Raw genomic sequence first — 14,584 nt, 5'->3', positions numbered from 1 at the left:
AGATGAACCTCTCAGCAGCGACGGAAAAAGGACCATACACTTCCTTATAGTAAACAAAATATTCACGAATATTTGGAAGACTGCAACCATAGGGTAACTGCAAACAAAATGCAGAAGACTGCCCAATGCTACACAATTGGTGAAATCATTGTTCTGATCCATTGATCATCCGGGAAGATCCTTGATTGAAGCGACATCTTCATATAAATTACTAGAGTTTTTGGTCGGAGTTCATAAATACGAGGTGCAGCTTGTCACCTAGGTTATTTAATCACAAAAGATAAAACATATCAAGAACATAACAAATCATGATACAAGGAGACATTATTCAAAGGCAAATGCAAGATACAATATCTTCCAATATTAAACATATCGATAGACGAAAAGGACAGCAAGCGAAGTCCAGCTAGTTGATAAAGTAAAATAACAAAAGGGATACTAATAATCATACCAAAGTTAAAAATGTTGCCAATTATAAAAGAATTTGGTAGACTTGAACAGCCTGTCAAATCAAAGGATGGGGAGTGTTCACACAAGACATGTAAATAAAAATTATAGCATCAATTCAAGACTAATAAATATTTGAATTTCAGTTAAGAGATCAAGAGAAATTATTCAAGGAAAAGTATTGTTCATTTTCATGATAAATAATTCGAATAAACACACCTATAGATAACTGGAATTAACATGATATTGTAACAATATCAATTACGTTATCACCCCCACAGAAGGAAAAGTACAAGAGATGCGAATGCTTACTAGCCATTCTTCTCTCAAAACACTACCAATAAGACAAATTGATACCCCATAGGGGTAAAAAAGTCCAACAATTGTGTATTAGCTACGATTATAAAAGAAACTGAAATGGAAGGCATTAAACCCAACAAAGGAGACACTTCAACTGTATGAAATTGGCAACATCTTAAGTGAAGGTAAGACAAGAGAGACTGAAGATTCTATTAGCAAACATATCTAAGCACAAAGAAACTTGGAAAAATTCCCTTATCGAGATGTGGATGACAAAGAAAGAAAATATTGAACACTAGACTAAAGAGGTTGCTATAAAAGTACAAACTGTCTGGGACACTAGCAATAATTTCTGAAGAAAAACATTGTCATTCCTTTTCAATTTACAGTGTTTCATTTAGCCTTTTAGTGAGAAGACAAGCACATCTCTTGTTTGACACTAAAATAGAAGCCTGAATAGCAGCTCCTGTACATGTCGTTATAGAGATAAGGGCATTCAATAGGTAGTCTTTCAACCAAAGCCTTATATATATATATATATATATATATATATATATATGTGTGTGTTTTCTTTGACTCTTAACATATCTAATTTAAATAGTTTAGAATTCTAATAAAAAACGTCAAATATTAGCTACATGAAAACTTCAAATCATGTGTCTGCCAATAAGTAAGAAATAAAGACCTCACATGATAAAGTTTACATAAGCAAACCTGAATCAGGAGAAACTTCTCATGTTTGTCAGGGAAGCGCAGCAGCTGTATTTCCCAAATGGCTTCATAAGAAAGTTCAAGTTTATACGACTTACTTAACGATGATATGAGGAAATATATTTTCCTTAAATTAAAGCCAAAGTCAACCTTGACACTCTTGAAACTCCCTAGAACAGAGAATTTTTCTGATGAAATTGGGCAACCCAAATGCAATATTGCATCCTCTAAAGTGAACAGAGGGATTCTCGGCTTCTGCACAATATCATGTTCTGCACTAACAGTAGTCAGAAAAAAAGTCCCATACATTAGACACTTCTGCTGAGCAAGGGAGGAGATCTCTCCAGCATGCTTGCTGGAAGAGAACTGAACAAGTGCAAAAGCTCTCGAACATCTTTATCGCGGCCTTTTGGGAGTCTAACCTTAACTGCATCCACTGCCCCCTCGTCCACATATCTCTCCAAAAAGACCCTTACCTCATTTGCAGTAACGTCAATAGGAAATCCAGAAACCCTAATTGTCTTCCCAACCATTTCTCTTGAAACTATGTAAGGTAGGTATATTTCATAGAAAACCACTGCAGAACAAAACACCACGGAAGCCTAGTTAAAAAAGGCAGCTTCACAGAAAATCACAGCAGGCCAAAGTACCATGAATAACCTTTGAAATTGTCAGGTTTTCTTTTAACATTTCATAATTCCACTCTCAATCAAGAATAATATTTAATCAGAACTAAAATATGAAGCAATGATACAGGGAAAAAAATCTACAAGAAAGCAAGCATAAACATGAAGCCCCAATCATCTCCCCGACCATTTGTCTTGAAGCTAAATGACAAAACTAGTGCATGCCAAAACAGAATGAGAAACTTAAACCATCAAATCATCCAGTTTCCTTCAATATTCCCACTTCAAGTAAGCACTAAAATTCAATCAGAGCTAAAAAGGAAGAAGGCAAAATTAAAACTTCAAAATCATCATGAAAGAACTAACCAAGTTATGAACCAAAGGTCCAAAACCAACTAACAAGAAAATCACAACAACAGTAACAACAACAAACAACAATCCATCAACAAATTTAACAACAAGACCAAGTGAAGAAAAACTCCCACCACATCCAGCTTCTCCACCAACAGAAACAGAGGGTTTGGAAAGGGAATCAAGCAAAGGAGAAGAGTGGAGGGGGAAGCATAATTGTGGCCATGGTTGTCATCTTTTTCATTGTTGGAATTTTGGAAGCTAAAGTACCAATGAGAGCAAAAAAGAAGGCAGTACGGATAACTGTAGCGTCACGAGCGAAGACTCACTGGTCTTGTTAGTCAATGAAGACGAGTCAACTCAGCGAAGTGAGGAACATGAATCCAACGGTAACTTTTTTTTTATTTGGGAAATTTCTTTTTTAGTATTTCCCCATGTGATAATAATACTGTGGAGTTTAAGATAAATAATTTAAATTTATTTTGTTACTTGTTTGAGAGTGGAAATCCTGAGTGCAATTCCAGCGGAAGGTCAATTTGGTAAAATATTGTGGGTAAAATTTCTTCTACTCTGTATTTACATTTTTTAAAAAATAAATAAATAAATATATATATATATAATGATAATTTTATATGATTTCTTTAAATATAGAATAATGTCTTCTTGTATAGAGTAGGAGTTTTCAAAGGAGTTGTTATCAAATGATTGTTTATCATTTTAAGAAATAACATTGTTTTTATAATTAATATCAATGTGTTGTTAAAAGAACATGTTATGAAAACTTACTAAAAATAAAATAAAAGGAAAAGGTAAAATACTTAAATGTAGAAATATATATATATATATATATATATACAAATGCTTGCCTTGTACCCAAAAAGAAAAACAGAGCATCTCATTTGAATGATAAATAAATAAAAAGAATAAACATTCATAATATTCTTTAAATTGATATTTCGCATTATTTTATTTCTTTGAAAACCACTAGGAGCACATAAAGTATGTAATTATTTAGTTTTTAAAATAAAAAATATTCATTTTCGTTTTAAACTATATAAATTTATTTATTAACCTTCAACCTCATCATTAAATGCAGTAGCATGTACCAAGAAATGTGACACATTTGCATAAATCTACATTAAATAGATGGACTAAAACAAATAAAGTTACATAATTTAAAACAAAAACAAATATTTTTTATTATTTTAAGAACAAAAAACAAAAGCAATGAAACAAAAGTGACAACCAGTGATTTAACAACAAAGAGGCAACACATCATTAACAGGTCCCCCATCTCATGCATATTCTCTTCAACAACAAAAACAAAAGCAAAAGAAACAAAGTGTAATGAGGTGCCTTAAGGCCTAAGTTTACATTTGAGATTCCTGAGAGAAAGAATAAAGAGGCATATTGACTTGGCACCTTGACCAGATTATTACAACACTCAGCAGCAAAAACACCTGTTTTAAATTGCTAGATTTCATTCAGATTACAGATTAAGCACATGTAATTCCATACTTATATTTTTAACAACATATTCAAGCATACAAAGTGATTATATTACAACAAGACAAACATATCATTCTTCCTGCCATCAATGTGAAATAAGCTTTAGAGAATGCAGAATATCATCTATTATCAAGAGCAGGTAACTTAACCCTGAGCATCAGTAACACATATTCTGATACCATAAACTTTACATGATGCCAAGATGAAGGCAACTGCTGCAGAAAACATGAAATTGTATCATACCAATGTGGCGTGGTTGCTGTTGATTGATGCTGTCCACGAATAGACGTCGAGATTCATGTATTCTGCTAAGCATCCCTGCTAAACATGTTCAGTCAAGCAAATTCTTAATCAATAATGGAGCAGACTTTCATACTATCAGACGAAGCTATGTTCTATGTAGAGTTCAAGGCTACGAAGGCAATCCAATTGTCATTCAAAATTGTTTGTGGAAAAACGAACACCAGTTTTAGCCACTGATTATATAGAATAACACTTGAGAAAATAACTGTCCAGACACCATGCTGCATGATTATAAAGTTATGTTTACATGATTATAGAAAAGACTTTGTCCAACTATCACCTAAGCAGTTCAAGAAGCATCATTGCATAAAACACCAAAGACAACATCCTTAAAAACAAATGTCAGTATAGATGCCCATTACTAAATTTACCTAACTAAAGAACTGCATGTCAAGAAGTAGAATACAATGTTTGGGATTCATTGATAAAATATGGACAGGTAATTTGGATCACAACCAATTCAAAACTAGCTTTGAAGATCCCAATGATTTACTCACACCAAATTTTAAATAAGAACATGAAGAACAAGTTTGGCTCATTCTGGAATAAACTAAGAACAGACAAGGTTAATTAAAACGAGACTGTAATACAAGCATCATTTGGTAACTGAATATGGTTAATTAAAACCATTTCCTGCACAAACTCTGTAATATTATCAACAAATAGATTGTCTAGCCATCATTAAAACCCAATGGGGTCAAAATTACATTTGTAAACTTCTGAAAAAGGTGAAATTTTCTGGCAGTGGGTTCACCATCCTATCACAAAGTTCCCCAAACCCATATTGGCATCTTATTCATTTTCCCATAAATTCCATAAAAATCAACTTAATAGAAAAAAACATCTGTATGGTAATTTATATTTTTTTTATAGAGAATACATATGAAACATATTAACATGACTAAAGAAACAGATCCACGAGAAACATAGGTAATGCATGACTTTTAGAATCAGTTCACATCTTTAACCAAAGCACCTGCAGAAAGATATTGCATGACAAAAACGCCAAGAAAAAAATGACTGATGTAATCCCAATACTTATAGGCTGCATGACTTAAAATAGCAGCTCTTTTAAGTGCTAATTATAATGTTGAAGTTGTCAGGCATGTAAAAGCCTTTATATTTATTTCTGATTTTTATCAACTTGTTCTGAATGGGGCCCAGTTCCCACCTTGAATAGTTAGTACCCTGGTACATCAGCTTCTCTAAGCATCATTTGGTACCTGATCCATTCCTTTTTCTTCACCTCACTCGATTGCCTGGGTACATCAACTTCTTCAAGCATCATTTGGTACCTGATCAGTTTCTTTTTCTTCACCTTACTCAATTACATCTTCCATAGACATCAGAAAGGAATCTTCCATACACCAGTATCTGTTGTTATACAAATGATTTCTAAAGAAAACTATAATAACCTTCATTTCTGGAGGAATTTTGGGCATTGCTTTGTTCCTCTCTAAATGGTATATTATTGTTCAGGTTTTCATCTTGATTAATAGTAGAGAAGGGGAATAAACGGAATTTTACTGTACATCTTTTTCAACATAAGAACAACTACCATATTCATAAAAGCTCACCAAGCCACAACATCCCAGTTAAAGCAGACACACCAAAACCAATTGTAGTGCTTCTTCAACACTCTTAGTTATTCATATTCATCACTTTATATCCCGTCAATCTTCATAAATTATGTATGTTAGATTAACAAGCTCAGAGCTGCAAATCGTTAAGCCATTCTGCAAATGTATTCAAGTCTACAAGAAGAATATAAGTCTAAATGCTCAACCTTTTTTTGCTCCAGTGGTCAAGTTACCAACTCATTTTTGAAAATTTAGACTGGTTATTAAATTCAAAGCAGCATATGATTACGCCATTCTGCAATTTTATTTGTATAATAGGAGAAGAACATGATTTAGATGCAGAACACTCCAAATTTTTCTAGCTCCAACGATCAAGTTACTTAATGATTTCTGAAAATCTTGACTTGCTTTCACACTTTTACTCCAAGGGACGAATCATTTGATATTTCGAATATTCCATATCAAGACGATCATATCTCAAAAATTCATGGCAAATGACAAGACCCAGTTGCCTTTCACAATAACTGGATATGATCTTTTCGATTTCTGGCCCCTCTTATCCATCCATTCAATCCTAATACGACAAAGACCTATTTGTTTCAATTCAAAAATAGTGCTCTTTTTCCATAATCAACTAGACAAATTATATTCAGTAATGTGGTATTTCATTGAGGGATAACCTGACCCACTACCTCCAACCAAACTCCTTGCTTGGGGTTTAGATAACCCCCCAATCTCACTACTTCTTTTTCAAAATTTGAATATATAAGTGACAAAACAAGTTTATCAATCTATAATCAAACTATTAGTATTAACAACCACTTAATTAATTAGAACATAGAAGTATTATCCTAAATATTTACAGGTGATTACTATTAATGAAATTATAGCGTTGTGACTTCAAATAAAAGCTTTCCCCCTCAAACAAATTCAAACAACCAACCCCCAACCCACCTTACCCAAGGTATTTTGAGCCAAAGTAAACAACGCCTAAAGGGCACCTAAAGGATTATTTGGTAATATACCACTTAAATCCTATTCACCTATGAACCCACAAAAGTAATAAATTTTCCTCGATAACCTCAACAACCTCCAGTATTTGCTTCTATCATATAAGCAATGAAACTACAACTTCATCTCATATTTCTCATATCCTTAATTTTTCAAGCGAAAATTACAATTTAGGTTATTTAACAATTCAATAATTTTATATCTACTGAAAAATTACATAAAATGAAAACCAAACTTAAGTTTTGAGGAGGAAATACGGCAAGGACTAAGGGAATGCAAATAAAATATTTTTAAGGATACATAGGTGAGTATGGTAATTTTAAAAATATATAAGCTTAATATATTAGATAAGGGTCCCTCAGATAAATTGTTTTGGAAATATCTAAGGTATGCTAATCAACATATGCAGTTATGGTTCGTTATTGTGGTCTACAAATCTTTTCATCCAATTATTCAAAAGCACAAATGCTACAATTTGTACGCATAAGAACATCAATAGGATCTTAACAAATCATTTGTACATATAACCATTCTGGACCTCCTGACATTTAGGGCTTTCTCATGCTTGCTAAAGGTACCACCCTTTTCTCACTGAACTCAAGGAAAATAAGTAGCATATAGTTCTTTTTATAACTCAAATAGGACAATCTGATTGTCTCATGATATTTAAGAAGTCAACTTCTCTCTAAACAACAAACAATATAAATAAGTTGGTGAAACTAACTCTCCAAGAGAGAGGTCAAGCATTCATACAACATTCTGTGCAACTTTCAGGAAAAAAGCAAAAACAAAAACAAAAACAATGGCACTAGCACGCTTTCAAAAAGAAAAAGAGAATTCATATAAAAAAATTTAAAAAAAGTTATATTTAAATAGAATAACTTAATGCTATGTTTGGATTGAGGGCCGGCGAGAAATGTAAAGCGAGGGTTTTTGAGGGTCAGAGTTGATCATTCCCTCGTTTGGATAGATATTTTTAATTTCACTAAGGGAAAGAAAGGGTTAACTCTGGCCCTCCGAAACCGTACTTTTTCTGGCCCCCCATTTGGGGTGCCGGGGAGGAAGAACCTCCTAAAAATTTTAATTTTTTTTAAGAGACCTTAATACCCTTCCTTTTTAAAATTAATTACATAATGCCACTTCATAAGTTTTTTCTTTTACTTTTTTCAATCTAATTTTATTTTAATCAAGTATTCACATGGCACTCATCACAGATCCTTGTTTTTTATTTGCTTATTAGTTTATATGTTTGTTTATGTTGTGTTTTTTATTTGTCAATTCATCCTTAGAAGAATTTATCTCAATAGAATTCTTTGATATCCAAATTTTATTTAAAGTACAAATAAAATTAAAATTTTCTTTAAGTGAGAAAAAAAAACTAATAACTATTTAATTCAACATAATTGTTATGCTATGAATTAAAATATCAGAATAGATTTACTAACAATATGATAAAGTGATCTTGTGATGATCCTATAGAGTTATAGGAGAAATTGATCTTTAAATAATGTATTATATACTTTCAAAAGAAAAATAAATGGTGGTATTTGAGAAGAGGCAAAATTAAAGCATAAAAATCAAAATCAAAATAATAATGATAAATTTTAATATTTATTAAAAAACTATGCTTAAAGTGTGAATGTATTTGAGATATTCATAATGCATGTGTTTAAATAGAAATAAGTAGTTTTTATTTAATAATAAGGGTATAATTGGTAAATCATATTATTATATGTCCTTTCTTTTCCCTTCCGTAACCAAACAAGGTTTATCAGAACTCTCCTTTTCTTTCCTCCATAAAATTTGTCTATCCAAACAAGGGTTGAATCCGTCTTTTCTTTTCCCTTACTTTCCCTTTGACTTTTGAATCCAAACACTATATAATAGTGAAGGCTAGGGGTGAGCAATAACCCAATGAACTTAAAAGTAAAATTGAGAAAGGAACAGTGAAATTACTACACTCAGAATTAACCATATAACATCAAAGTTAGAGAAGATCACAAGTCTAAGTTGTTTAATAGATGCACGGGAAAAAAAAAAGTGAATGTTTTTCTTCAAATGAAGTATGCGATAACATGCAATCAAAAATTATTCCTGAGAATGACTACTACGAATGACTACTACTACTAATAATATTATTAATAATAAGGTTTACCTTAGATAACTCCCCAAATCAAACTCCCATAAATTAAAAATTCATCTAATGGGCGAGATACATAACAATTTCCAAAGCCATCGTGGTATTCTCCTACAGATTACAAGGAGAGTTTTGCATAAAATTTTAAAAGAAAATGGGCATTGCTCACTAATTACGGCCAATAATCTATTTCTTTCCATCTCCATGAAATAATCTAAACAAACCCAAATGAGATTTCTTTCTTATAAAATAGTTAATGCATGATTAGATTTAAGTGATAGAAAGTAAAGCATAGGAAATTTATGCATATTTTGAGAATGAAATCAAGTCAAGTGCAGAGCATGAACCATTACCTACTTGGATAGGACACCTGTGAAACCACTTTGAGGAAAATGTGGCAACACAGGGTTTCCAGTTTTAATGTCATCCAGAAAATCCAAATTGAGCTCTTGTTTCACAACTTCTGCATCATCAAAAGTGCATGTACTCCGTTGTCTGACATCATTCGTTGATGATTCAATGTCATCCACTGCAAACCGACTAGGAATGCAAGTACCTTTACCAACAAAACCAAGATTTCTCCCAACTGCATGCTCAGGCAATGTTCCAGTCTTTGTCCCATAGCTTGGAGTGCACATATTAGGAGCAAGACCAGGCATTCTAGTGGAAGGACCAAAATTCACAGGTGGGTTCTGAAATACAGAGGGAATAGATCCTGCCATTGAGTATGAGTTCAACACTCCATCACCCTTAAGTTCCTCATCTGAGACTTGTCTGGCAATTAATGATATACTATTTGATTGGAATGAAGGATGATTATAGCCTACAACCATATTGCTGCTATTTAAGTTGGCGCTTTCACTGCAAACAGAAGTTCTTCCTACCTGAAAATTGGTAGATGTATCAGAAAGGCCCCCAACACTGTTTGTACTACTATTTACAGGAATGGGAATGTTCCCTGTCTGGAAACCATTTACTGACTGAGAAGGAAAGACAAGACAGGAAGGTTGGACATTAATTGCATGATGGGGTTCTGATAGCACCGGAAATGGCTGTTGTTGTTGCTGCTGTTGTAACATCTGTGCTAGAATATTACTATTCTGAATGTTGTTTACTCCTTCAATGTTGTTGGCACAACCTGACATACCAGGGTGACTAGATGACCAACCCATAAGACCAGAAGACATGCTCTCAAAAGATATACTAGATTGAGGAAACTGCTTAGATGTGTTTGATTGACATTTTAACACAGACTGCCCAGCTGCCACATCATGATCAAAAGGAATGCACTTGGGTCCTTTAGCTGAAGCTTGTAGTAGAACTTGGTGATCCATTGCCGGCAAAACTAAGCTGTCGGAGGGGCGCCGCATGAGCTCAGCATGCAAAGCAGCAAGAGTCTGTGGAGGAATTTGTCCTGTAGCCGCCAGTGCTTGGAGATCAAGTCTGCCTAGTGGACCAACTTTAGCATTTGATTCTAGCGGAGCACAGAAGGAGCTGGGTTGGGTTACTCCACTCAACCTTTTTAAGTACAGTCTGAATTTCTGCACATTGTTATCAAATTGCTGAAAAATAAAACTCTTGTCATATAATTCAAGAGGTAACACATTTCAACAGACAAGTAAATAAATAGAACGCCGTAAAAACAATGTTGTTTGCTTAATCTTGATGTAAGAAAAAAACAAGTGCTTGATCAAAAAATACTCCCTATCAAAAGACTGAACTATGATTAACATATACAACTATGTGAAATTTTGAATTGTGTAAAAAAATGCCAACCCCCTAACAACTGTGGCATTAGAGTGTACCTGCCCAAATTTGTACAGAATTAACTTGCAAACCAGTAATGAGTCTTTGCCATAAATTCTTAGTAGATGTCAGAACACTTCCAATTGTACCTCCATTTAGAGAGAAACAAGCCAAGACTGAGATTATCACAAGTTAATCAAATGTGGAGATATGAGCAGCGTATGATTTTATGAGAAGAAATCCACTGCCAAGTATCAACTTTCTCAAGTACCACAATTACTCTACAACTTAAAGTAGGAAACACACTGCAGCATATCTGAACAACATCCTATATGCTCCAAAGGCATTCATATATCAAACTCCAAATGTGGCCTAATAGGCCATGACTCTGCTAATCGCAACCTATATTAGAACATATGGATAGGAGATTTTTTTGGCCCCGGAATCACATTTTTTGCATTAGTTGTACATGACTACTAATGTTCAAGAACCTAATGACAATGTGTATTATAAAAGTATGTACCATGTTTAACAGGTGATTTATAAAAGTAATTAAGGAAGGAATCATTTGCAAATCTAAAATCTTCAAGATTGCCAAACCTATCCAAAAAATATCAGATGAAGTACAGAATTGGACCTGTAGATGGCTTGCTACATTTTCCCTCGTTAAACCAGGCACATTCATCAACTCAAGAATTCTCTTGGGAACAGCCTCTGCAAAAAAGTTTGTGCATGCATAGATTATTATTGGCATTTCATATCCATATACTTCCTTTCATTACAAACTCAAAACTGAAATATATATCGTGTTATAAAGCAGAATGGGGGAGATGATTCATAAGTCTTACTATCAATTCCAAGTTGGTTTACAGCATTGACAAACTGTTGATGGAGTTCCACCGACCACACAACACGAGGTTTTTTTGATGCAGCAGGATCATCACTATCCAGTTCACCATCATCTTCTTCTTTAGCATCTCTCTTTTTCTTTTGAGGTTTCCAAGTACCATCTGTTCCATCATTCACAGAAGAAGCATATTCAGCTTCATCTGTGGTTCGTCTTTTATGTTCAGGATCTTCCAGGCTGCTTGAATTTTCCATTTCTTTATTTTCGTTCCACTTTTTTCTGAGCACATGTTGCCATATATTCTTCAGCTCTTCCATTCGTACAGGTTTGATCAAATAATCACAGGCCCCATGCTTTATTCCTTTCATCACAGCATTTGTGCTCCCATCCGCAGACATCACTAGAAATTAAACACATTTACAAGTTGGATTATTCTCAGAACCGCGGACAAAACAGATAAATTTAGACACAAATTTACTCACTTATGACAGGAAGGTCCATTTCAAGGCCAACGTGCTCAAGTAGCTTAAATCCATCCATATCAGGCATATGAACATCACTAATTACCACATCAAAACCACCCTTCCTCTCCCGAAGAAGAGATAAAGCTTTTGCAGCCCGACAGCAAATTGTAACTGCAGAGTAAAAATCTCCGCATGACATTGGGTGAAGAAAGGTTAATGCAAAAGAAATAGAATGCCAGTTTTTATAAAATTAGAAATTGACCATGTCAACTAACAATGCTTCCATAACCATGACAAATAATCTCACAAAACAAGGCACAGAAAGGAATCTAGAATTCAAATCTTCACAGTTTCAATGGAAAACAGATATTTTGGACTTCATCAGAGCTGTCATGCAAAGAGATAGTAGAATACTATGTGAATAAAATGAAAACAAATATATTGTGGACCAATAATATGATTGGGCTTTACTCAACTGATAATAAACAAAAGGATCAGTGTTTAGCTTCATAAAATACTCTTGAAACTAGCATTAATTCAGACAAGATTCCATATGTAGGAATGCCACAAACTAATTTCGAAAGCATAACAAATTTAAGTTTTTCTCTTTTACATGCCATCAAATAAGAATAGGTTAATAATTTAATCAACTAAAATAGTAGCTTGCCACTTTAATCAAAACAACAAAAATAAGAAAATAAACCAAAACATCAAATATTATAAATCTAAATTATAATACACATCACATAAAGGCAGAGAAAGCAAGAGAAGTATGTTAAAAAACAGTAATGTCAGCCTTGAAAAGAAAAAGACATATAGTATTATTCATCATTCATATGGAAATATTATATTGGACCACACAACTTTCACAAATTATCCCACATACCTTCAGATGAGATTGGGTTCATGGACTATAAGCCCAAGAGGATTTTTGGTCAATAAATTAAGACCACAGAGCAGCCAATGATGAATCTGGGAGATGGTTAGCAAGGCAAAATTGGCCAACCCAAGAAAAATAGTTTTTAGAATTCAATGATTTAAATGGAAAATTTTGTTAGAAAGCATATCAAAACCAAAACAAATAGCTCTCCATAATTAATCCATCAGGTATCTCACAGCAACTCAAAAGTTCTAAAATCACTGTCAAATTATCCAGCCAGGACAAGGAGAAGCCTATCTTAGATTAGTCCAATTCCTATCTTCACCAATTTATAACCAACAGAACAAAAACAACAGCATTGATCCACTTCTCCTCCCCTCACATCACTCTCTACCTTGCAAATTCTCCATCTAACCAAGATGAAAAATCACTAAAATTGAGCATGAAGTCTCTCAAAGATGCTCTAAACTATGGCAAAACCACACAAAGACACAAATCAACTACAAACTCCCATTTTCTTGCTTAATTGATCAACAAGCAGCAGCAAAGAAAAACCAAGATCAAAAACTCAATCCATCACCAACGAACTCACCTCGATAAAGGCATTTCTGGAGCATCTGCTCCAAAATCCTCAAACAAGTCACATCATCATCCACCACAAGAACCCTTAACCCCGCCGGGAACCTATCCGGCGAAACAGCCTCCTCCACCTTACAAGATCCATAACCCCCAGCCACACCAAACACCGGCGCCACCGCCGGCTTCTGCATGGCCATAAACACCTCCAGAAACCCAAAAACCTCAGCAAATCCTCTCAGCCGCCACACCTCACAGCTGCCTCCATAAATCCTTACTGGATCTCAACCCTCTTCACGGCCAATCTACGAAGAAATTGGGGGTAGATCTAGGTCAGCGATGGCGGGCAAAAGCGAAAGCTTGGCCACGAGTCGAGAGAGAGATTGCGGCAGTGGAGAAGGACCAGTCGAGAAGAGAAGGGGTCACGCTGTCTGAACTATAACAGGGCCGTTGCTGTCGGCCTATCAACACCGTCCAAATCGCCTAGAGATCATCAGCAACCACCGCGATGATTTCAACGGTTGAGATCTATTGGATTTCGTGTCCGCTGTGTGAGGCCCAACAGGGGATGGAAATCATCGAGATGGATTAGGATGAAGCTGACCACCCTCACCGTACACGTGGTGTCAAGTGATTGGATGGGAATGGCGAAAAAGTTGGTCAAATGGGAGGTAGACACGTGGTTAAGTGATAAACGGATCTTTATTGGTGTTTGGAGCCTTGCGGGTGATATACTCATTGAGTTGGGAGTCTTTTAAGACGTTTTGTTTATGTCCTTATTTGGGTTGGCCCACTATTTGCTAGTAGTGCTTTTAATGGGCCGGGCTGGGCCTGAAATTTTAACATGCTAATTCTAAAAAAAACACACACACACACACATATATATATATATTCATTATTTAATTAATTAATTTTTTTACTCTTAAAAATCTATTGAATGAATTTTGAATTTTTGATTTTTGTATTATTTAGACTGAAATGCAGTCACATCTTATACAGTAGATTTAAATGCCACTTGGACATGCTGAATCAAAACCTATGCATAAGATCATTGTCATTATAATGATGTCTTTAAAAAGTAATTAGGTTAATGTTT

General features: G+C 34.4%; 1 protein-coding gene across 5 annotated transcripts; it reads right to left on the bottom strand.

Annotated features, from left to right (window-relative positions):
* Positions 1 to 3,867: 3,867 nt before the first annotated feature.
* Positions 3,868 to 13,915, bottom strand: LOC120282441 (two-component response regulator ORR21-like). Of its 5 annotated transcripts, none has more exons than XM_039289259.1 (6): positions 13,505 to 13,915; positions 12,051 to 12,203; positions 11,570 to 11,968; positions 11,359 to 11,435; positions 9,329 to 10,537; positions 3,868 to 4,265 (listed from the first exon to the last, which is right to left on the bottom strand). In XM_039289259.1, exons 1-5 carry the CDS (start codon positions 13,686 to 13,688, stop codon positions 9,329 to 9,331), a joined length of 2,022 nt encoding a protein of 673 aa, XP_039145193.1. In that variant the 5' UTR covers positions 13,689 to 13,915; the 3' UTR covers positions 3,868 to 4,265. The 5 variants fall into 5 exon arrangements, with proteins under 5 accessions (XP_039145193.1, XP_039145192.1, XP_039145190.1 ...); XM_039289258.1 differs by having other exon boundaries at positions 3,868 to 4,262; XM_039289256.1 differs by having other exon boundaries at positions 9,333 to 10,537.
* Positions 13,916 to 14,584: the final 669 nt, after the last annotated feature.

This window comes from Dioscorea cayenensis, chromosome 18 (assembly GCF_009730915.1).
Source record: "Dioscorea cayenensis subsp. rotundata cultivar TDr96_F1 chromosome 18, TDr96_F1_v2_PseudoChromosome.rev07_lg8_w22 25.fasta, whole genome shotgun sequence".
Lineage (NCBI taxonomy): Eukaryota > Viridiplantae > Streptophyta > Magnoliopsida > Dioscoreales > Dioscoreaceae > Dioscorea > Dioscorea cayenensis.
The sequence above is the reverse complement of the archived record's forward strand: the minus strand, read 5'-3'. Positions and strand labels throughout refer to the sequence as shown.